This window comes from Phocoena sinus, chromosome 2 (genome assembly GCF_008692025.1).
Source record: "Phocoena sinus isolate mPhoSin1 chromosome 2, mPhoSin1.pri, whole genome shotgun sequence".
Classification (NCBI taxonomy): Eukaryota; Metazoa; Chordata; class Mammalia; order Artiodactyla; family Phocoenidae; genus Phocoena; species Phocoena sinus.
Window position 1 is genome coordinate 101,851,931 of NC_045764.1, and position 22,443 is coordinate 101,874,373.

Below are 22,443 nucleotides of genomic sequence, written 5' to 3' on the forward strand. Positions count from 1 at the left end.
GCTAGGGTGGAAAACAAGGTCAATTTACAGTGCAAAGGCAACATACTATAAATCAAAGCCCTTCTTTGAGATTTCCACTAGGGAATGCTCCAGTTGTTTGTATCTTGAGACCCCTCCTGCTGAGTGATATAAACATTCGCAGAGCAACTTTCCTTTTGCCCCAGAATCAGGGAATCCTGGGTACAGCCCATGATGCCCTCCTCAGCCAAGTGAATGAGCTCAGGGCAGAACTGAAGGAGGAGAGCAAGAAGGCTGTGAGCTTGAAGAGCCAACTGGAAGATGTGTCCATCCTGCAGATAACACTGAAAGAGGTAAATAACAATAATAATTGAAAGATACCATCAGTTGTATGTGACATTCCAATTTCAGAGATGTTAAAAAGTGTATCTTAGCAAAAATATGGGTATTTTATTTTTTCAAATAAGAAAAATGAGATTCCAAGTGGTTAAATAACTTGCTCAAGATTATACCATTAGGGGAAAACTGGGATTTATATTTATGTCTGTTCCCAAAGTCTTTTCTCTATTATAATGTTCTGCTGTTTCCCTAACAGTAGAAACCGAGACACCATGAAAATTTAATTCAGAGAATCCTCATTAATTCCAATTAAAATTTCTATCACACCTTCAATTGGTTCAAGTCTTTATAGTTGAATGGATCCTCATAGACATAGGAGATGAACATAGAAAATCTCCCACCCAAGTCCCACCCTGCAACAGAAAAGGGAGGCCCTGTGCAAGGTAATAGATTTTAAAATCTTATCTCAGGCACTCTACTATCATTCTTAGTTTCAGGAGAGAGTTGAAGATTTGGAAAAAGAACGAAAATTGCTGAATGACAATTATGACAAACTCTTAGAAAAGTGAGTACCAAGTTTGGATCCCAGAACATTTTTTTGTTATAAAAGACAATTACTGGGGCTTCCCTGGTGGCGCAGTGGTTGGGAGTCCGCCTGCCAATGCAGGGGACGCGGGTTCGTGCCCGGTCTGGGAGGGTCCCACATGCCGCGGAGCGGCTGGGCCCGTGAGCCATGGCCGCTGAGCCTGCGCGTCCGGAGCCTGTGCCCCACAATGGGAGAGGCCACAACAGTGAGAGACCCGCGTACCGCAAAAAAAAAAAAAAAAAAAAAAAAAAAAAAAAAAGACAATTACTGAAAAGTGCCTTCCGAATTTTAAAAATAAAAATAATACCTAGTCTCGATAAGGATACCGGGAAACTGGTACTCAGTACTCTTAGTGAGAATATAAATTGGCAGACTATTTTTGGAACGGAATTTGACACTATCAAAGAAATGTTAAACGTGCATATCTTTTATGCCAGATAACCCTTTTTTTTTTTTTTTTTTTTTTGCGGTACGCGGGCCTCCCGCTGCCGTGGCCTCTCCCGCCGCGGAGCACAGGCTCCGGACGCACAGGCTCAGCAGCCATGGCTCATGGGCCCAGCCGCTCCGCGGCACGTGGGATCTTCACGGACCGGGGCACGAACCCGTGTACCCTGCATCGGCAGGCGGACTCTCAACCACAGCGCCACAAGGGAAGCCCCCGATAACCCATTTTTTGGAATCAAAACTAAAGAAATCCTCTTGTGTATGTGCAAAGAGATCTGTGTAGTAAGAATGTTAATTAATACATTGTTAATTTAATTAGTAATAGTAAAAAAAAAAGGAAACCATCCAGATTTCTTATGATAGGGATCGACTAAATAAATCGTGTTGCACTGCCACGTTGAAACGGTATAAAGCTGTAAAAAATTAGATAGATCTATATGCCTAAGATACACTATTAAAAGAAAAATCAAATTGCCAAAGAATGTGTTCATTGTGACCTAATTTATGTCATGTGTGTGTGCATCCACAAACTTTTAATGAGATGACAGGACTGAAATAGGGCAAAGAGGCACTTTTATTCTATATACTTCTATATCATATTAATTTTTCACAAGCATATATTTACGTACTGGTTTTGAAATTAAAAATACCTGTAAGTTTAAAAACATTAAACATGCCTTCTTATAAGTTAAAGGCAGCAGGGGGTAGATTGGGGAGGTTGCATGGGAGCATCCTGGGAACAACTGATGCTCTTCAACTCAGTGAAATAAGGTAGTGTGGGGATTACCCACTTTGAAGACTCCCTGTGGTAGACATTACTATTGGCCTCTTCCCTTCATTATTCATAACATTATCTTCTTGGATCATCATGTAATGTATGGGCAGGAAGTGCCAAGAAATCTTAGTACTAGCTTAACAAGTTGTTTTTAGACCACATTTATTAAAATGATAACTAGGAAAAAGACATAAGCAGAAATAATTGCTTGATTATCAATGTCACTTCACTTGTGTAAATAATCAAGAACTGGCCATGTGTCTTTTACACTCAAGATGGGTCTGCCCTGACAGCTAGATATAGTGGTGTGCAGGCTGCAGTTATTGAAAAGTTTAGTTCCTACCCTTCAGTGTAATAATTTACAATCTAGTTCAAAGGCAAGTATTCTCTAAACTAGCCACTGGTGAAAGTAGACAGAGGAATGGAGTAAGGAAAAGAAGAATATTCTGTTACTTATTTCTAATCTAGCAGGCCTGAGAATGTCTTGGTACACAGTTCCCTAACTAAAGAAAACCATCATGCTGGAGAAGTTCCTTGGGAAATAGATATGACTTGTGTTGTTTGCCCAGGGGTATTTGAGACTTAAACCGAAGTGATACTAAGCTACTCCTCAATAGGACCCAAAAGTTCCAAGGCAGTTGGTAAATGACAGTTACTGAGAAAGCAGGGGCAGAAAAAACATGTAGGGAAATGAATGATGAACTAGGCCCAGGAGATGCTGAAACTGTGTAATAAAGACGTCATATCCCCCACCTCTGAGTGTCCATCTGACAACTCTCCCCTCCCTCCTTACTTGCTTCCCATTTTCAGCATGCTGGATAGCAGTAATCAGCCTCACTGGAGCAATGAGCAAGGAGAACAGCTACAGCAGAAAGTCTCTCAGTTGCAGGATCACCTGGATGCTGAGGTGGAGGAGAAGAGAAAAGTCTTACTTCAGCTGTCAGGAGAGAAAGGTAGGTCAAGCCCTGAAGAGTTCTCTCAGATGAGGCATCCTCTACATCTGGTTTGGGAGAAGGGAACTTGGGCCAACATTTCTCCAGTCCCATCACTTGATCCTATTTTTGTGTGGGTCCTGGGTAACCAGAATAAGAACACTGGCAGTCAGGTCAGATTCACAATCAAGAAAGCATGACACCTACCTCACACATACTTATCCCTACATATTGACTTTCCATGTGAGAGAATGCCAATTCTTAAGTTATAATGTTTTTAAACAGTCAATTTATTGAAAGTGTTGAAAATGAATTTTTCTGCCTTTTATTCTCATCAGTCATTTTAGGGTGGTTTGGAATTGTTTTGTTTTAGCATCTGATGCCTGAAATTGAGAAGCAAATTATTGCTCTTGGTTACCACTACTATTTCCCCATCTTTTTTTAAAAATTTATTTATTTATTTTTGGCTGCATTGGGTCTTCATTGATGCACACAGGCTTTCGCTAGTTGTGGCGAGTGGGAGCTACTCTTGGTTGCGGTGCACAGGCTTCTCATTGCAGTGGCTTCTCTTATTGCGGAGCACTGGCTCTGGGTGCTCAGGCTTCAGTAGTTGTGGCTGGCAGGCTCTAGAGCGCAGGTTCAGTAGCTGTGGCTCATGGGCTTAGTTGCTCCATGGCATGTGGGAGCTTCCTGGACCAGGGCTCAAACCCATGTCCCCTGCATTGGAAGGTGGATTCTTAACCACTGCGCCACCAGGGAAGCCCTTTCCCCCTGTCTTAATTCTTGGATCACAGTAGTTATTCTGAAGATTTTTAAATACTGTCAAAGAGACCTTTGTCTCCCTTCTTTTTGCTAGGCTGGACCTTGATATTTAGTCTTATCAAACTTACATTTCATCATATTCTAGTATATTCACATAAAAAAGTGGAGGAGGGCTTCCCTGGTGGCGCAGTGGTTGGGAGTCCGCCTGCCGATGCAGGGGACATGGGTTCGTGTCCCGGTCCGGGAAGATCCCACATGCCGCGGCAGCGGCTGGGCCCGTGAGCCATGGCCGCTGAGCCTGCGCGTCCGGAGCCTGTGCTCCACAACGGGAGAGGCCACAGCAGTGAGAGGCCCGCATATCGCAAAAAAAAAAAAAAAAAAAAAAAAAAAAAAAGTGGAGGAAAAGAAATATGACATCAAGAAAAATAGAGTCAGGAACCATAAAAGGATAAAGCTTAGGAGTGCATGCTAAGGATCTTGTAGTATGTATGAAGTACAAGTGAAGTCTTGTGGTAATCTAATCTAACCTCCTCTGTAATGCATGATACTGAAATGATCACACTAAATGCTGATCACCTTCCTTCCCCGAAACACACATGGAAATGTCCAAATGCCCAACCTCCCTTCCTCCAACTCAGGGTCAGAGTCAAGGTGGGTGTCACAGAGAGCCAACAGCATAGAAGTCAGATGGAGTTGGGGAATGGTTGGGGAGATACTGAATTAAATGGTGCTGTCAAAAAGTTTGGACTATCCCAGTCGGTCAAGTGGCCCTGATTTTGTTGTGGTGGTGGTAGTTCTCCCTTCCATACTACAGTTCTGAAGGTGTTTTTTTGGTTTGTTTTTGGAGTCCAAATGTCAACTCAGGGTCAATAAGCTAGAACCCCTTTGTAGAAATAAGAGAGAATTGCTTCTCTAAGGGCAAGTTTATAAAATGAATTAAACATTAGTGGGAAAATTTAATTCACACTTGGGCCAACTTTAATATGGTTGTTGGTAGCTACAGAGTTTCAGCTTTCTGTATTATTTTTTCCCCAGCTCAAAACAAGGATCTGAAGCTTGAAGTCACCAACCTGCTTCAGAAGCATAAACAGGAAGTGGAGGACCTCCAAAATAAAGACACAACTTCCCAGTCTCCTGACTGGCAATCTGAACCAGCCACTTACCCAGCTCTATTCCAAGAGGCCACTCAGATAGAGGTAAGAGCATCTTTAATCAAACAGGTCCCCTCTACAAGAGGGATTGCTGGCAAATATCCCTTGAAAAGATGAATGGACTAGAAAACTAACTGAATAATATTTTGTCCTGATTGAGGACAATATTTGGAAGTATATGAGAAGGCTGAGAGCAGAGATAGCTTCATGAGCTCCACAAACTTTTTCCACACTGTACAGCTCATAAAATTTAGAATTTTTTTCAGATGAGGGCTTGCAATGATCTGCTGAAGAGCAAACAGCCATGGGAGATTGTATAACTTACTCACTGCTGCTGTTGAACATGAGGAACTAGGAGAGAGCACTAGAGAGCACTTGTAAAGTAACACAGGTCCTCTTCTACATATTGGAGTATATTCTGCTGCTGGTATTTTACTATTATCAACGGCTGCTGTAGAGAATAGTTATTACTATACCTATCATATTTATACTCCCTTTTACCCATGCTTTTTCCTCTGTAGCCCTGTGAATCAAAAAACCAAGAAGAAAAGAAACTGTCCCAGATGTTAAGTGAGTTGCAAGTATTGCATGCAGAGACCATATTGGAACTAGAAAAGACCAGAGACATGCTTATTCTGCAGCGCAAGATCAACGTGTGTTATCAGGTGCAGGAAAAGATGGTACAGGAAGGGGATAAATAAATGGGCACATGGGAACTACTTACAAGACGGGGAATGAAGCAAGACCCGAGTTTCCAGGGCTGATGCAAGGTGATATGCTGACGTATGCAAACACAGGATGTGCTGTCCTTTGAAAAACTTGAGGACTCACACATGCCCATGGCACCTTGACAATAAAAGCCAGAAGGGGCCAGCTAATGAAAATGGCAAGTGGGAAGCTTCTGGGTTCAAATTTTGCCAGTCCCAGGAAAAATACTACCCTATGGCACTAATAGCACAACTGGTCCTGGAGGGGTCTGTGAGGAACCTAAGCCTTTTTCTAGTGGATGAATCTGCCCTGCTAAGGAGATAGTGGAGTCTCCTTTACCCAGCAAGTACCACCTTTTTATCTGGGCTCTTTGGTTCTGGGCCACTGAGATAGAAAAGTTCAGACATTATTTTGTTTCAGGAGGAACTGGAGGCAATGATGACAAAAGCTGATAACGAAAATAAAGTTCACAAAGAAAAACTGGAGAGGTTGAATCAACTCCTAGACCTCAAGAACAAGCGTATCAATCAGCTGGAAGGTATTTTAAGAAGCCATGGCCTTCCAGTATCTGGCAAGTCTTAGTAGTTTGTTCACTTCCTCTTAGGATCTGTCACAGAGCTAAATGCCTGTGCTCCCCTCTGCACCTGTCAAGAGGGCGCCCTCTATGTCTTGGTATAGGACTTATCCCTCCCATTCTTGATTATCCTATCATCTTTGTTGTTTTAGTACATGGTTAGCAGTTTCTTCTCCTGCATCATGTCAGTGTCTTTTCTCTGGAGAGTTTCAACAGGGCCCAGCAATTGCTGAATCTATTTTGAAAATAAGAGTGTATCACTGTTGGTCCTCAGGGTGAGTAACACGCTCCCTCTCTCAAGATTGTTTCCTCAAGCCAGGCCTATATTTCAGTTTTTGGGAGATAATAGAGCTACATCACTCATCTCTTGTCATCCTTTTCTGTGATTTCTCTCTAAAAGTCTCTGAATTCTTTGTTGCAGTCTGAGGATGTCTACATAACAGGGCAGGTGGCTGGACACTTATGCAAATTTTATTATGTGATACTTCCTGTATTTAATTCAGTCACTGTCGACCAGGATCTGGTCTCAGCCTTACATATTGAGAAAATTGGCTTTGTTATTATACCCAGTGGTGAGAGACCTGACCCGTACTAACCACATTCGCCAAAGACTGATATTTACACCCAAATGTTCATTTGTTATTTTATGATAGTGGCTCTTTCATTGCTGCCTTGAGAATATGCTCATGGCAGCTCGTTCTTGGGGAAGCAGAATCAATAAGAAGGATACTTAGTGAGGCTGGAACTAGAGTAAAGGGAGGTGGGTCATTCAGAAGCATGATTTATGCGTGCCAGGGTGCGTCAGTTAAAAGGTCCCTGCCATATAACAAAGGAAATCCTTTGGATTGAAATTCTCACGTCTTTCAGATTCAGGGTGTTTCTCCCAGGACAGTGCAGGATAAATACAATTACCTACCTCTGAAGATTTATTTGCTTTAACTTGTAGTTCTTTCATTACTGGTAAGGCTGAAGAGTTTTTCATATGTTTACCAGTTATTTAAATTATTTCTTTTGAGACTTGCCTGTTCCTGCGCTTTACTATTTCTTAATAGTATATTGTTAATTTGTAGAAGTTCTTTATATGCTAAGATTATTAACCTTGTGACATGTAATGCAAAATTTTGAATATATTTTATTTATGTTAATCTTATCAATTAAGAAACTGTTCACCAGTCTCTGTATTCCACTTATTTTGGGCAGGAAGACATTCTGACATACCCAAAGTATTTTCTTCTACTACTTTAACTCTTAGAATAGGACCTTCACCATCAACACACTGTGACAACTCAAATACTCCCCGATTTGAAGCAGACTATATATCAAAGTTTCTGGTTGGTTGGACATGGGAGGTAATGCACAGATTTGGTGGACTGTCTTACATATCTTTATTTTGTATCTCATCGCCAATATTTTCAACCTCTTTTCAGTAAGTGCCCTCCCCCACTTTTACTCCATTACTCTTTGACTTAAAGTGGATTTTTTTTTTTGCCTTCTTACAATGAAACCAAATTCTTAACAGAATGAAGATCCTTGTGATTGATCTGACTGGAAAAGAGGAATCATCTTAATGGGGCCCAGTGTAATGTCATAGACACCATGACTGTAACTTGCTATTTTCTCCAAGGCCAATATCCCAAACTTTTGGAAATACTTGCATTTTGTGTTTCTAGTGTTTCTGTAATGGAATTAACAATTAATTCACAAGATCCTGCTGTAATCCAAAACGATGTCATCTCTAGATGAAATTGTGCCTCCAGTGTTTTCCTGAGCTTAGCATTTACTTTCCAATCACTCATGTTGTGCCTCATCTCTAAAGTAGGCATTGGATTATTTGGCCATCAGAATTCAAAGCACCTGATTGTCATTCTATTGCTTTTCTTTTTGAATCACATCGTTTCTTGAAATAGTCACAACTTGGACTTCACCATGGTTTTTATTCTCTTTCTGTCCACCTTCCTTTACCCTAAGGAAGAATTCCCTACCCTTTAATGGATAAGCAGTTTTCTTTCCCCTCTAGAACAACTCAAAGATGTGGCTTATGGCACCCGACAGTTGTCATTATGTCTGAAACCACTGCCAGACCATGGAGATGAGGATAAAGTGGACATTTCTCCACGGCATCAGAGTGAGAATCTTTTTGAACTGCACATCCACCAGGCCTCCCTGACACCTGCTGCCCTGGCTCAGGCTGGAGACACTCAACCTACCACTTTCTGCACCTATTCTTTCTATGACTTTGAAACCCACTGCACCCCACTAGCTGTGGGGCTGCAGCCCCTCTATGACTTCACTTCTCAGTATGTGGTGGAGACAGATTCCCTCTTCTTGCACTACCTTCAAGGGACGTCAGCCCAGCTTCATCTACACCAGGCTATAGCCAGTGAGCACCGCACCCTTGCAGCTGGCTGGATTTGCTTTGACAGGGTTCTAGAAACCGTGGAGAGAGTCCATGGCTCTGCCACACTTACTGGTAAGTGCTGTCAGCCTCCCACATTTCCCGGGACTAATGTGGAATTTCCCAAAGTGTATAGTTGTCTTCTGGTGGTTTCCCATTTTATTCCTCTGCCTTTATTCTTGATCCTTGCCATACCATCTGTATCCTCCATGCCTTTCATACTTTCTGCTACCCAGGAGCTGGAGGAGAAGTCTTTGGGGTGCTAGAGTACTGGATGAGGCTGCACTTCCCCATAAGATCCAGCCTACAAGCATACAATAAGCGAAAGAAAGCCCAGGCATACCTGTCAGCCAATGTGCTTGGAGCCTGGGAGGCCCAGGAAGATGAGGTGAGAAAAAGGATGTGCCCATGCATCTCAAAGGAGACTCAGCCAAGCAGCTCATGAGAACAGCTTAGTATTGCACTCAATAAGTACTTGTTGAATGTGAATGAAAGAGAAAAACTGTCACACCACAACTAGTCCAGATACTTCCCTTGGTCAAGCTTGAGTTTGAAATGAAATCATGCCCTTGGAGCTAGCTACCTCTCCCTGCCATCTCTAAGATGAGGCTTGAGTGCCAGCATCTCCCTCAGATAATTATCTGCCAGAGTCAATTTGCAGGCAGGTGAAAGTCATTGATTAGGCTTCTCTGTGACCCAGTCAGGATTCAGCAGTTCTTTAGGTCATAGCTCTTCCTCATTAAGGGTGCTGGGCTTCACCTGCACAACTCTCTCAGCCTGCCCTTTTCCTCAATCCAAGACCAACATCTTTTCAGCCCAGATCGGAGACCAGGAAGCATCAGAATGAGCTGCGGGTGGAAGTCATCCGATGCTGCGGCCTCCAGAGTCGATGGCTGGGAGCCCAACCCAGTCCATACGCCATGTATCGCTTCTTTACCTTTTCTGACCACGACACCGCCATCATTCCAGCCAGTAACAATCCCTACTTCAGAGACAAGGCTCGATTCCCAGTGCTTGTGACTTCTGACCTGGATCAGTATCTGAGGCAGGAGGCCCTGTCTGTGTACGTTTTTGATGATGAAGACTCAGAGCCTGGCTCGTACCTTGGCCGCGTCCAAGTGCCCTTGCTTCCTCTTGCACAAAACAAATCCATTAAAGGTAGGAGTTCAAGGTTATTACCTCGTTATGCTCTCTGCCCAATGTTGTCTCCCTGTCCTAATTCTACTTTTCTTTTATTACTTGCTTGGAACAGTTTCTCTTAAAACCTGCTGAAAGGATTTGAGAATATTGTCAAGAGTGAGAGAGTAGACGACTTATAAGCCTCACTAATCATATAGAAACATTGGCTTCTTTTCAGCAACAGAAGCAAGATTCCCAAGGAGGTAGACCCACCAATCTGAAGCCCATAACTCTGTGTCTGAACCAACATTTTCCGTCTCTTTAGTGCTTTCCAGTATTTGTCTTTACTTAAGGCCTATTATTTCCTAGCACATGACTAGATATCAGATTATAAGCCATGTCCTTAACATTCCCCCGTAATTCTCTTGCTCCTTTTAAACATTAGACCCAAATTAGTCTTCCATGCCACATATGACAAATTTCTTGGATTTTTTCCCCCCATATGGAGCTGAACTCCATACTACCTTATCATATGTTCATAGCCAGAGTTGTAAGGTACACCAAAGAAGGGTCATCTCTCTGGTTGCAGTCCTGGGAGGGTGAGGCAGCAATGTCCGTGCTCTCATTAGGAAGTGTGAATGGGTGTGAGGCCTCCCTCCTCCCAATACCACAAGTGCTAAAAAAAAAGAAAGAAAGAAAAAGAAAAAGGCTGACACTTCTGCTCACAACTCGTCCTTTGCCAAAGAGAGGCAATGTGAGCTGTTAAATTAATCAGTGTTACACATCAGAAGTCTGACATTTGGAAAAAGCCATTTTGCTTACGTTTTCTTTGCTTTTGTTATTTTAAAAATACGGACCACTTGGGTGTAGATAATGGTTTTCTTAGTATGCCTAAGGCATAGCAACCATTTGGTAATAGTAATAAGAATGTGCTCTTGTTTATTGGCTGGGTGACTGACGACAAGCAAGCTATACCTCTCTGTATATCTTTTGACTATCCCTTCCTGAACCTGGAGATGCCCATTTTCCCCTATAAATATTCTAAGTGAATATTGGAAGTAAATATTGTGAGTGAATATAAATATTCACTGATATTTTATGTTACTTCTGAATGTATTGTCATCATGATTACTTGGTGGATGTGAATTAATTACAAACAAAATATGGTGAAATTCAAACTGGGGAGGTAATAGATAAGGTGCTGTTAAACTCTCACTTGCCTATTTCATGTGATTGGATCTTATTAATGTCTGTGTGTCTCTCAGGTGATTTTAACCTCACAGACCCTGGGGGGAAACCCAATGGATTTGTTCAGGTGCAACTGGATTGGAAGTCTTGCTATCTACCCCCGGAGAGTTTCCTAAAACCAGAAGCTCCGAGTGAGGAGAAGGACACCAAGGACAGTTTAGATACCTCAATTGAAGAGGAAGAAGCTTCCTTTCCTCCCCAGGTAGCAGATCTCCACCAATCCTGTGGAGCAAATTTGATTTGAGGAAGACAGTATTAAAATTGGGGTAAAAGAAATTCCTTCTGTGAATGTCATGTGTTCTGCAAATTTAATCTGCATCATTCATAATGCCATGAGGCTATGGATGGAGCAAAATCCTGGGTTTTATTGAGGGGAGGGAAGAGACGGCATCTCTCAGCTTTACGGCAGGAGAGAAATGAAGTCTGATGCTAGCTCATAAATCCCTTTCTTGAGTATCAAGGCTGTTAAACTATCACCTTGTAAGGCTCTGATCCTTCTCTTTAGGACCAGATGGTATCTGTTGAGATTCCCATTGAAGCTGGCCAGTATCAAGCTAAGCGAAAACCTCCTCAGGTGGGAGAAAGAAAGGAAAGGGAACACCAGGTTCCAGGTTACTCAAGAAGAAAACATGGCAAAAGAACAGGCATTCAAGGAAAGAACAGAATGGAGTATCTTAGTCCTAACATCTTAAGTGGAAATACACTACAGGTAAGGCCTTAGAAACCCTGAAGAACTAAAATATGGGTTGTAGTGTCCCCAAATATATTATTCTCAGAGGTAGAAGCAGAAGTAGGCACACAAGCGATATTCATGGCTTTTTGTGGCGAGCATGTGTTTCCACAAACGTAAATAGGTTAATAAACCTCTGGACTGTTCATTTCAATGTAATTTAATTCAACAGATTGTGGACTCTATAATTTATGCTTAGAACTTTAGGACAACAGTCCTAAACAGGCTACTTCAACTGTAATCAAAATAAAGAACAGGTATTTATTGAACACATACTATGTACTTGATACTGCCTTTTCTTCATAGGAAACTGGATTAAAGTTACTATGTAGCCTAAAATACATATACACACATATATATGAGATTATAAATATATATTATATGACTATAATTACATATAATTCATTATTATTTATATTGTATCAATTACATCAATTATATATTATGCAATATTAATTATATTAAGTTATTATAATTACACAATATACTTATATATAGTTATTTGGATCTGAAGCAGGTGAACTACACTGAACGGAAATTCTCAGGGCTTAAGATCTCCACAGACGATGGTTTAAAAAATCAGCAAAAGGAAGAGGAAATGACATCATCCCATTCAGCACGGATACTAAAGGAAGCCCTACATCCTGTGAATGGTATTGTCTCTTTAAAACCTGATTTTCCTATGTAATCACTGGATTATTTTATCAAGCTGGTTATTTACTTTCTTCTTTCATCTTTCATTGCTAAACTTTTCATGAAAAATTAGTACTGGAGATCCTAGGCTCGGTTTGATGTTACAAGTGTGCTGGTTAGGCCAACCAAGCTGTAATTCTGAAAGTAGCTGTCTATGTATTTAGAGCTAGCTAGCTAGCCACTTTAGCTAGCAAGCATAAAATGTTAATTCACTTCAGGGTCTCGTGACTTACGGTTACAAAGAAATAAGAGGAAGAGGGTGATTGGCTCAGTTGTGATATGAATCCAAATTTCTTTTAAAATAAGGCAAAGCTTTTGGGTTACAATGAAAAGAAGGTTATGATTTCAGGTTATAATAATGGCAAACTAGGTAATTCAGACCAACTTTCCCATTGATAACAACTGAAAAGCTAAAGTTAATATATTTCTTAAAAGCGTTAAAGTGCCAATAATTAGGGAGGGAGGAATCACCTAGCCGAGATCGGAGAGATGATTGGAGCTCAGAGAGGTCAGCTGGAATTACTTCAGCCTGGGGACATTGCTGGTCTGGAGGAAGCAGTGGAGAGACAGAACCATGCTTTCGGTGGTCTTTTGGGGTGAAGAAATGGGAATACAGTCTGAATCTCGTTCTGCCCAGCATAGGCAAGGTGTCTGCCCAGAGCAGAATTTCCCACTCTGTTCTGGCACCCTGATGGCAGCACTGTTCTGAGCCTCTTATCCTCTGAGAGGCAGAACTGTGCTTTGAGCACTTTCAGGCTAGAGAGACAAGAGCTGACCTGAAGCCCATTAGGACTCCAGACATTGGAGTTATCAGCCACAACCTGCATTAACAACTGTGTTTACTACCTTCATGAAGATAAAAGCTGAACTTTAAAATTTTAGCAAGGAACTGGGGCTTTGAAAATTGATACTATACGTTTTAAAAAACATTTTGTTTTAAAATAATTTCAAAATTATATAAGAGCTACACGAATAAGACAAAAATTTTCACATAAAACCTTCATTCAAATTCATCAACTTTTAATACTTTTCCACGTTTTGATTTATCATTTTTTTCCTGAAGCAGTTGAGAATAATTTGCAAATATCATTCTCCCTTACTGTATATTTCAGTTAGGAAAGCGATATTATATAACGATAGTACAACTATCAAGTTTGCAAACGTAACATGGATAGGTTATTACCCAATGTCCAGTCCATTTTTCAGATTTTGTCAATTGTCTCAGTAATGTTCATTATAGCAGGCTTGCCTCACCCCCCTTATCTAATCTGGGATCATACATTGCATTCAGTCGTGTCCCCTTAGTTTCCTTTAATCTGGAACAGTTCCTTATCTTTTCTTTGTTTTTCATGATATTAACATTTTTGAAGAGTGTAGATGAGCTGTTCTGTAGAGAGTGCCTCAGTTTGGATTTGTTTGATGTTTGTTTGTTGTTAGATTCAGGTTATGAATTTTTTACAGGGAATACCACAGAAGTGATATTATATCCTTTTTCACTGCATCACATTAGGAGGTACGTGATGTCAGTTTGTGCCATTATTGGTGATGTTAACTTTGATCACTTGGCTAAGAAAGCATCTGCCACATTTTCCATCAAAAAGTTATCATTTTTCCCTTTGTAATTATTAAGTAATCTATGAGAAAATATTTTGAGTCCATATAAATATCTTATTCTTCCTCAGATTTCACCTAATAATTTTGGCATCCATTTATGTTTATGTGTGGATTTTTTTTGCCTGAATCAATTACAAAATGTTTGCAAAATACATTGCAAACTTGAAAATGAATCAATAGAAATGATAGAACTGCTAAATACAGAAATTTATGAGGGAAATAGATGGGTTAAAAGCAGATTAGACACAACTAAAATGAGAAAAATGGAAAATATCCAGAATAAAGCACAGAGAGATGGCAAGATGGAAAATGCTAAAGAGGAGAAAAGAGAAAAAATGAGGAGGTCTAAGCTACACTTAATTAAATCTAGTAGAAGATAAAGAAGGGGGACTCAGGCAATATTGAAAGTGATAATGACTTAGAGTTTTCCAGAACTAAATAAAAGGTATTAATATTCAATGAAATGAAACTCAAGCAAGATAAGTAAAAATGAATCAAAATCTAGATATATCAGAGTAAAATTGCAGAAAATAAAATCAAAGTGAAAATACCAAAAGTATCCATTTAAAAGAAAGACAGTCATGGGTGCATCAGTACGATGGACAATGACATACCAAGAGTGACAACGGTAGTCAGAAACCAGTGGCAAGATAATTTCAGTGTGCTAAAAGGAAATAACTAAGTACCAATCAAGAATTGTCTACACAACAAAAAGATCCTTCAGAATTAAAACACAATAGACATTTAAAGACAAATCAAAATGGAGAGTTTGCTCCAAAGCTACATTTTAAAGAAAACTTACAGTTTTTTCTTTAGGCTGAAGGAAAATTACCCCAGAAGGAAACACAAAGATGCAGCTAGGAATGAAAAGCAAAGAATATAGGTTAATTTTAAATGACTGTGTAAAGCAAAAATATTAGCTTGTGGGTTTAAAATATATTCATAATTTAAATAAATAATCTAATGGTTTCATTGGTGACCTCCAAAAAGATATGTTCATATCCTAAACCTAAGAACCTGTAAATGTTACTTATTTGAAAAAAGCCTTTGCAGGTGTAATTAAAGATCTTGAGATGCGATTATCTTGGATTATCTGAGTAGACTCTAAATCCAATGAAAGTGTTCTTATTAGAGACACAGGCAGATGAGGAGGAAGCAACATGACCATATAGTCAGAGATTGGAGTGATGTGGCCACAAGCCGAGGAATGCCTGAAGCTCCCAGAAGCTGGAAAAGACAAAGAAGAAGAAAAAAGACAGATTGTCTTCTGGAGACTTTGGAGTGAGCACGGATTTGATTGTGGATGCCTAGCTTCTAGACCTGTGAGAGAATGAATTTCTGGTTGTTTTTTTCTTTTTTTAATGAAAGCTTTTACCTTTAATTCTTTTCAAATACTTAAGATACAGACATTCCATCCATAACAAGGTTAAGTGACTTGTACATGTACATGTTTTATGTAAGACAGAAGCACAACCAAGGCTAACATCTGACCCAGTAACTAACATCACTGAGAGAGCTCATATGAAGTTCCAAAACCTTGAAGACCTATTACTTTTTTGTAGAATGAATGACCCTACAGAAAAAAGAGATATAAAGGATAAAATGAGGTGGTCCTATATTCAATAAAATGTAGGAGAAGACAAAAAAGAGGACAGAGGCAATATTTAAAGTGATATATATATAATTCATATCTTCATTCAAAAAATGAAGTCATGAAAAGGAGGTCTGTTTTTTCTGGGACCTCAGCTGTCACTCTCAATAGTCAGTTGTGGGTTGCTTTCTTCGTTTTGTTTTGGCAGATTCTGGATTTGAACATCAGATTCATCTATCTTTAATTTGAGTGTCCAGATCAGGGCAATTTTTATAGGTTTACAACATAGTGACTCACAATAGTAAAAGGTTATACTCAATTTAGTTATTATAAAGTATGACTATGTTCCCTGTGATGTAAAATATATTCTTGTAGCTTATTTATTTTATACATAGTAGTTGGTACCTCTGAATCCTCTACCTTGCCCCTCCCCACTTCCCACTCCCAACTGGTAACCACTAACTTGTTCTATATATCTGCAAGTCTGTTTCTTTTCTGTTATATTCATAGTTTGTTTTATTTTTTAGATTCCACATATGTGATATCATATAGTATGTCTTTTTCTAACTTATTTAACTTAGCATAATACCCTCCAAGTCCACCCATGTTGTTACAAATGGCAAAATTTCATTCTTTTTTATGGCTGAGTCATATTCCATTGTATATATATCTTCTTTATCCATTCATCTGTTGATGGACACTTTCTCCCATATCTTGGCAGTTGTAAATAATGCTGCTATGAATATTGGGGTGTGTGTATCTTTAGAATTAGTGTTTTATGGTGGGTTTTTTTTTGATATATATACAGGAGTGGAATAGTTGAGTCATATGGTAGTCCTATTTTTAGTCTTTTAAGAAACCTCCATACTGTTTTCCACATTGGCTGCACCAGTTTACATTTCCACTGACAACGTGCGAGGGTTCCCATTTCTCCACATCCTCGCCAACATTTATGATTTGTGTTCTTTTTGATGATAACCCTTCTGACAGGGGTGAGGTGATATCTCATGTTTTTTAAAATTGAAGTATAGTTGGTTTACAATACTGTGTTAGTTTCAGGTGTATAGCAAAGTGAGTCACTTATATATATACTTTTTCAGATTATTTTCCGTTATAGGTTATTACAAGATATTGTATATAGTTCCCTGTGCTATATAGTAAATCCTTGTTGCTTATCTATTTGATGTATAGTATATAGTTTGTATCTGTTAATCCCATACTCCTAATTTCCCTCCCCTATTGCCTTTTATCTTTGGTAACTTTAACTTTGTTTTCTATGTCTGTGAGTTGTTTCTCTTTTGTATATAGATTCATTTGTATTATTTTTTAGATTCCATGTATAAGTGATATCATATATTATTTGTCTTTCTCTGTCAGACTTATTTCACTTAATATGATATTCTCTAGGTCCATCCATGTTGCTGCAAATGGCAATATTTCATTTCTTTCTTTGGCTGAGCAATATTCCATGTGTGTGTGTATAAATGACACATTTTCTTTATCCATTCATCAATTGACGGGTACTTGGGTTGTTTCCATGTCTTGGCTATTGGAAATAGTGCTGCTATGAACATTGGGGTGCATGTCTTTTAAAATTAGAGTTTACATCTTTTCAGGATATATGCCCAGGAGTGAGATTGCTGCATCATATAGTAGCTCTATTTTTAGTTTCTTAAGGAACTTCATACTGTTCTCCACAGTGGTTTTACCAATTTACATTCCCACTAATAGTGTAGGAGGGTTTCATTTTCACCACACCATCTCCAGCATTTATTATTAGTAGAATTTTTAATGATAGCCATTCTGACCACTGTGAGGTGATACCTCAGTGTGGTTTTGATTTGCCTTTCTCTAATAATTAGTGATGTTGAGCATTTTTTCATGTGCCTGCTGGCCATCTGTATGTCTTCTTTGGAGAAATGTCTACTTAGGTCTTTTGCCAAGTTTTTAAAAAAATGTTTGTTTATTTATTTATTTATTTAGGCTGCGCTGGGTCTTAGTTGCGGCACGCAGGATCTCTAGTTGTGGCATGCGGACTTCTTAGTGTGGCATGCAGACTCTTAGTTGAGGCATACAAGCGGGATCTAGTTCACTGACCAGGGATCAAACCCAGTCTAACCCTGGTCGGGGAACCAGGGATTGACTGGGTTCTGCTTGCATTGGGAGCACAGAGTCTCACCCACTGGACCACCAGGGAAGTCCCTTCTGCCCATTTTTTGATTGTGTTGTTTGGTTTTTTGATATTGAATTCTATGAGCTGTTTCTGTATTTTGGATATTAATCCCTTATCCATCACATCATTGTGTAAATATTTTCTCCCATTCAGTAGGTTGTCTTTTCATTTTGCTGATTGTTTCCTTTGCTATGCAAAATCTTTTAAGTTTGATTAGATCTCATTTGTATCTTTTTGCTTATATTTCTTTTGCCTTGGGAGACTGATCTAAAAAAAATATTGCTTTGATTTATGTCAGAGGATGTTTTACCTAAGATCTCTTCTAGGAGTTTTATAGTGTCATGTCTTAAATGTAGGTCTTTAAACCATTTTGAGTTTATGCTTGTGTATGATATGAGGGAGTGTTCTAATTTCATTGACATATGCGTAGCTGTCCAGCTTTCCCAACACCACTTGTTGAAGAGACTGTCTTTTCTCCATTGTATATGCTTGCTTCCTTTGTCATAGATTAATTGAATGTAGTTGTGTGGGTTTATTTTTGAGCTCTCTATTATGTTCCATTGGTCTATATGTCTGTTTCTGTGCCAGTACCACACTGTTTTGATTACTGTAGTATTGTCTGAAGTGTGGAAGGGTTCTGCCTCCAGCTTTGTTCTTCTTCCAGAGGATTGCTTTGGCAATTCTCAGTATTTTGAGGTTCTATATAAATTTTAGGATTATTTGTTCTAGTTCTGTCAAAAATGTCATGGGTATATTGGTAAGGATTACATTAAATCTGTAGATTGCTTTGGGTAGTATGGCCATTTCAACAATATTAATTCTTCCAATCCAAGATCATGGAATATCTTTTCATTTCTTGAATCATCTTCAGTATCCTTTACCAGTGTTTTATAGTTTTCAGCATATAGATATTTAACCTCCTTGGTTAAGTTTATTCCTAGGTATTTTATTTTTTTAACATGATTTTAAACAGGATTTTTAAAAATTTTCTCTTTCTGATATCTCATTGTTAGTGTAAAGAAATGCTACAGATTTCTGTATATTAATCTTATATCCTGCTACCTTGATGAATTCATTTATTAGCTCTAATAGTTTTTGTGTGGAGACCTTAGGGTTCTCTGTATAGAGTATTATGTCATCTGCAAATAGTGACAGTTTTACCTCGTCCCTTCTAAATTGGATACCTTTTATTTCTTTTTCTTGTCTAATTGCTGTGGCTAGGACTTCTATTACTATGTTGAATAGAAGTGGTGAGAGTGCGCATCCTTGTCTTGTTCCTGAACTTAGCAGGAAGGCTTTCAGCTTTTCACTGTTGAATATTATGTTGGCTATGGGTTTGTCATAAATGGCTTTTATTATGTTGAGATATGGTCCCTCCATATCCACTTTGGTGAGAGTTTTTACCATGAATGAATATTGAATTTTATCAAATGCTTTTTCTTCACCTATCGAGATAATCATGTGGTTTTTGTCTTTATTTTTGTTAATGTGGTGTATCACATTGGTTGATTTGTGTATTTTGAACCATCCTTGTGGCCCTGGGATGAATCCAACTTGATCATGATGTATGATCCTTTTAATGTGTTGTTGGATTCTGTTTGCTAGTATTTTGTTGAGGATTTTTGCATCTATATTCATCAAATTTTCCTTTTTTGTAGCGTCTTTGTCTGGTTTTGGCATCAGGGTGATGGTGGCTTCTTAGAAAGAAGTTGGGAGTGTTCCCTCCTCTTCAATTATTTGGATAGTTTGAGAAGGATAGGTGTAAGTTCTTTTTATGTTTGGTAGAATTCCCCAGTGATGCCATCCAGTCCTGGACTTTCGTTTGCAGGGAGTTTTAAAAATTATTATTACATGGGCTTCCCTGGTGGCGCAGTGGTTGAGAGTCTGCCTGCCAATGCAGGGGACGTGGGTTCGTGTCCCGGTCCGGGAAGATCCCACATGCCACGGAGCGGCTGGGCCCATGAGCCATGGCCGCTGAGCCTGCGCGTCCGGAGCCTGTGCTCCACAATGGGAGAGGCCACAACAGTGAGAGGCCCGCGTACCACAAAAAAAAAAAAAAAAATTATTATTACAGATTCTATTTCACTTCTACTGTTCAGTCTGTTCAAGTTATCTGTTTGTTCTTGACTCAGTTTTGTCAGGCTGTATGTTTCTAGAAACTTGTCCTTTTCTTCTAGGTGTCCAGTTTGTTGGCATATAACTGTTCATAGTTGTCTCTTATGATTTTTTGTATTTCTGCAGTATCAGTTGTTATTTCTCCTTATTCATTTCTCATTTTGTTTATTTGGGTCCTCTCATGTTTCTTCTTGGTGAGGCTGGCTAGAGGTTTCTTGATTTTATCTATCTTTAAAAAAAACAGTTCTTGGTTTTACTGATTTTTTTCTATTGGTTTTTAAATTTCTATTTTACTTGTTTTCTCTCTGATCTTTGTAATTTCCTTCCCTCTACTGACTTTGGCTTTTGTTTTTTCTTTTTATTCTAATTCTTTTAGGTGGTAGGTTAGGTTGTTTATTTGAAATGTTTCTTGTCCTTGAGGAAGGTCTGTATCACTATAAACTTCCCTCTTAGAACTGTTTTAACTGCCTCCTGTAGATTTTGTAAGGTTGTGTTTTCATTGTCATAGTCTTGATGTTTTCTGTTTTCCTCTTTGATTTCATTGTTGACCCACTGGTTTTTTAGTAGCATGTTGTTTAGTCTCCATGTATTTACTCTTTTCCTGTTTTTCTTTCTGTGGTTGATTTCTAGTTTCATACCCTTGTGGTCAGAAAAGATGCTTGAAATAATTTCTACCTTCTTAAATTTGTTGAGGCTTGTTTTGTGACCTAGTATGTGGTCTATCCTAGAGAATTTTCAATGCACACTTGAATAGAATATGTATTCTGGGTTTTTTTCTTTTAGATGTAGTGTCCTGTAGATATCAGTTAAATCAACTGGTCTGTTGTGTCGTGTAGAACTTCTGTTGCTTTATTGATTTTCTGTCTGGATGATCTGTCTGTTGATGTCAGTGAGGTGTTAACTCTCCTACTATTATTGTACTCATTTCTTCATTTATCTCTGTTAGTATCTGTTTTATATATTTAGATGCTCCTATATCGGGTGCATATATGATAATGAGTGTCATATCCTCTTCTTGTATTTATCCCTTTATTATTATTATAATGTCCCTCTATGTTTTTCTTTATGGACCTTGTTTCAAAGTCTCTTGTCTGAAGTAAGTATTGCTAACCCCTGTCTTGTTATTTTTATTTGCATGAAATATCTTTTATCATCTGCTCAATTTCAGCCTATGTGTGTTTCACCCTGAAGTAAATCTCTTGTAGACAGTATATTGTAGGTTCTTGTTTTTCTTATCCAGTCTGCCACTGTATGTCTTTTGATTGGAGCATGTAGTCCATTGATATTTAAAGTAATTACTGATAGATATGTATTTATTGCCATTTAAAACCTTGCTTTCCAGTTGATTTTGCAGTTCTTTATTTATTTCTTCTTATTTTTGTTATTGATTTTGTAGTTTGATGGTTTTCTTTTGTATTATGCTTGAGTTCTTTTCTTTTTATTTTTGTGTGAATCTATTGTATGTTTTAGATTTGTGGTCACCCTGGTTTTCTAGTATGTGGACCCATAACTACATCTATTTGTTTTAAACTGATAGTCAAAGAAGTTCAAATGCATTCTGAAAGATCTACATTTTTATACTCCCCTCTCCCACATTTTGTGATTCTGATGCCCTATTTTACATCTTCATGTTTATCCTTTTGCTGTTATTTAGAGTTACAATCACTTTTACAAAAATTTTTTGATTGTTTTTAGTCTATGTACTGGCTTATTTAAGTGATCTTCAATCCTTTTATATATTTGCCTTTTCTATTGTGATTTTCCCTTTCCTATAGATTCTTTCTTCTTTTCTATTTAGAGAAGACTCTTAAATATTTCTTTAGGGTAGGTCTAGTATTGCTGTATTCTTTAGTTTTTTCTTGTCTGAGAAATTCTTTCTTCCTCCTTCTGTTCTAAATGATAATCTTGCAGGGTAGAGTATCTAAGTTGCAAGTTTTTCCCTTTCAGAATTATGAATATATCATACCACTTCCTTCTGGCCCACAGTTTCTGCAGAGAAATCAGCTGATATCCTTAATGGGGGTTCCCTTGTAACTGACTCTTTGTTTTTCTCTTGCTGGCTTTAGAATCCTCTCTTTATTTTTAATTTTTGCCATTTTAATTATAATATGTCTTGGTCTGGATCTGTTTGGGTTCATCTTGTTTGGGAACCTCTGTGCTTCCCGTACCTGGATATCTGTTTCCTTCTTTAGGTTTGGGAAGTTTTCAGCCAGAATTTCTTCAAATACATTTTTGATCCCCTTCTCTCTCTCTTCTCCTTCTGGAACCCCTATTATGTGTAGTTTGGTATGCTTTGAATGATCCCATATATCTCATATGTTGCTTTCATTTGGTTTTTGTCTTTCTATCTGCTGTTCTGATTGGATGATTCCCATTATTCTATCTTCTAGATCACTTATTCCTTCTTCTGCATTATTTAGTCTGCTATTCATTGCTTTTATATTGTTTTTTATGTTGGCAATTGAGTTGTCTTATTTTGATTGGTTCCTCTTTATAGTTTCTAGTTCCTTGTTACAGTGATCTGCATTTCTATTAA

The 22,443-nt window shown here is 38.6% G+C and overlaps 1 protein-coding gene across 2 annotated transcripts in view; it reads left to right on the forward strand.

Moving 5' to 3' along the window:
- The window catches only part of RPGRIP1 (RPGR interacting protein 1), an 84,110-nt gene that overhangs the window by 33,397 nt on the left and 28,270 nt on the right, over positions 1–22,443 (forward strand). The window contains exons 10-21 of one of the 2 annotated variants that reach the window (XM_032623152.1): positions 165–311; positions 789–862; positions 2,913–3,055; positions 4,832–4,992; positions 5,469–5,612; positions 6,076–6,193; positions 8,247–8,699; positions 8,861–9,012; positions 9,440–9,782; positions 11,009–11,193; positions 11,497–11,700; positions 12,236–12,374. In XM_032623152.1, coding sequence (XP_032479043.1) covers positions 165–311; positions 789–862; positions 2,913–3,055; positions 4,832–4,992; positions 5,469–5,612; positions 6,076–6,193; positions 8,247–8,699; positions 8,861–9,012; positions 9,440–9,782; positions 11,009–11,193; positions 11,497–11,700; positions 12,236–12,374 — 2,263 coding nt within the window. Of the gene's footprint in view, positions 1–164; positions 312–788; positions 863–2,912; positions 3,056–4,831; positions 4,993–5,468; positions 5,613–6,075; positions 6,194–8,246; positions 8,700–8,860; positions 9,013–9,439; positions 9,783–11,008; positions 11,194–11,496; positions 11,701–12,235; positions 12,375–22,443 lie in introns of those variants that run through there. The other variant, XM_032623153.1, reaches the window with a different exon arrangement.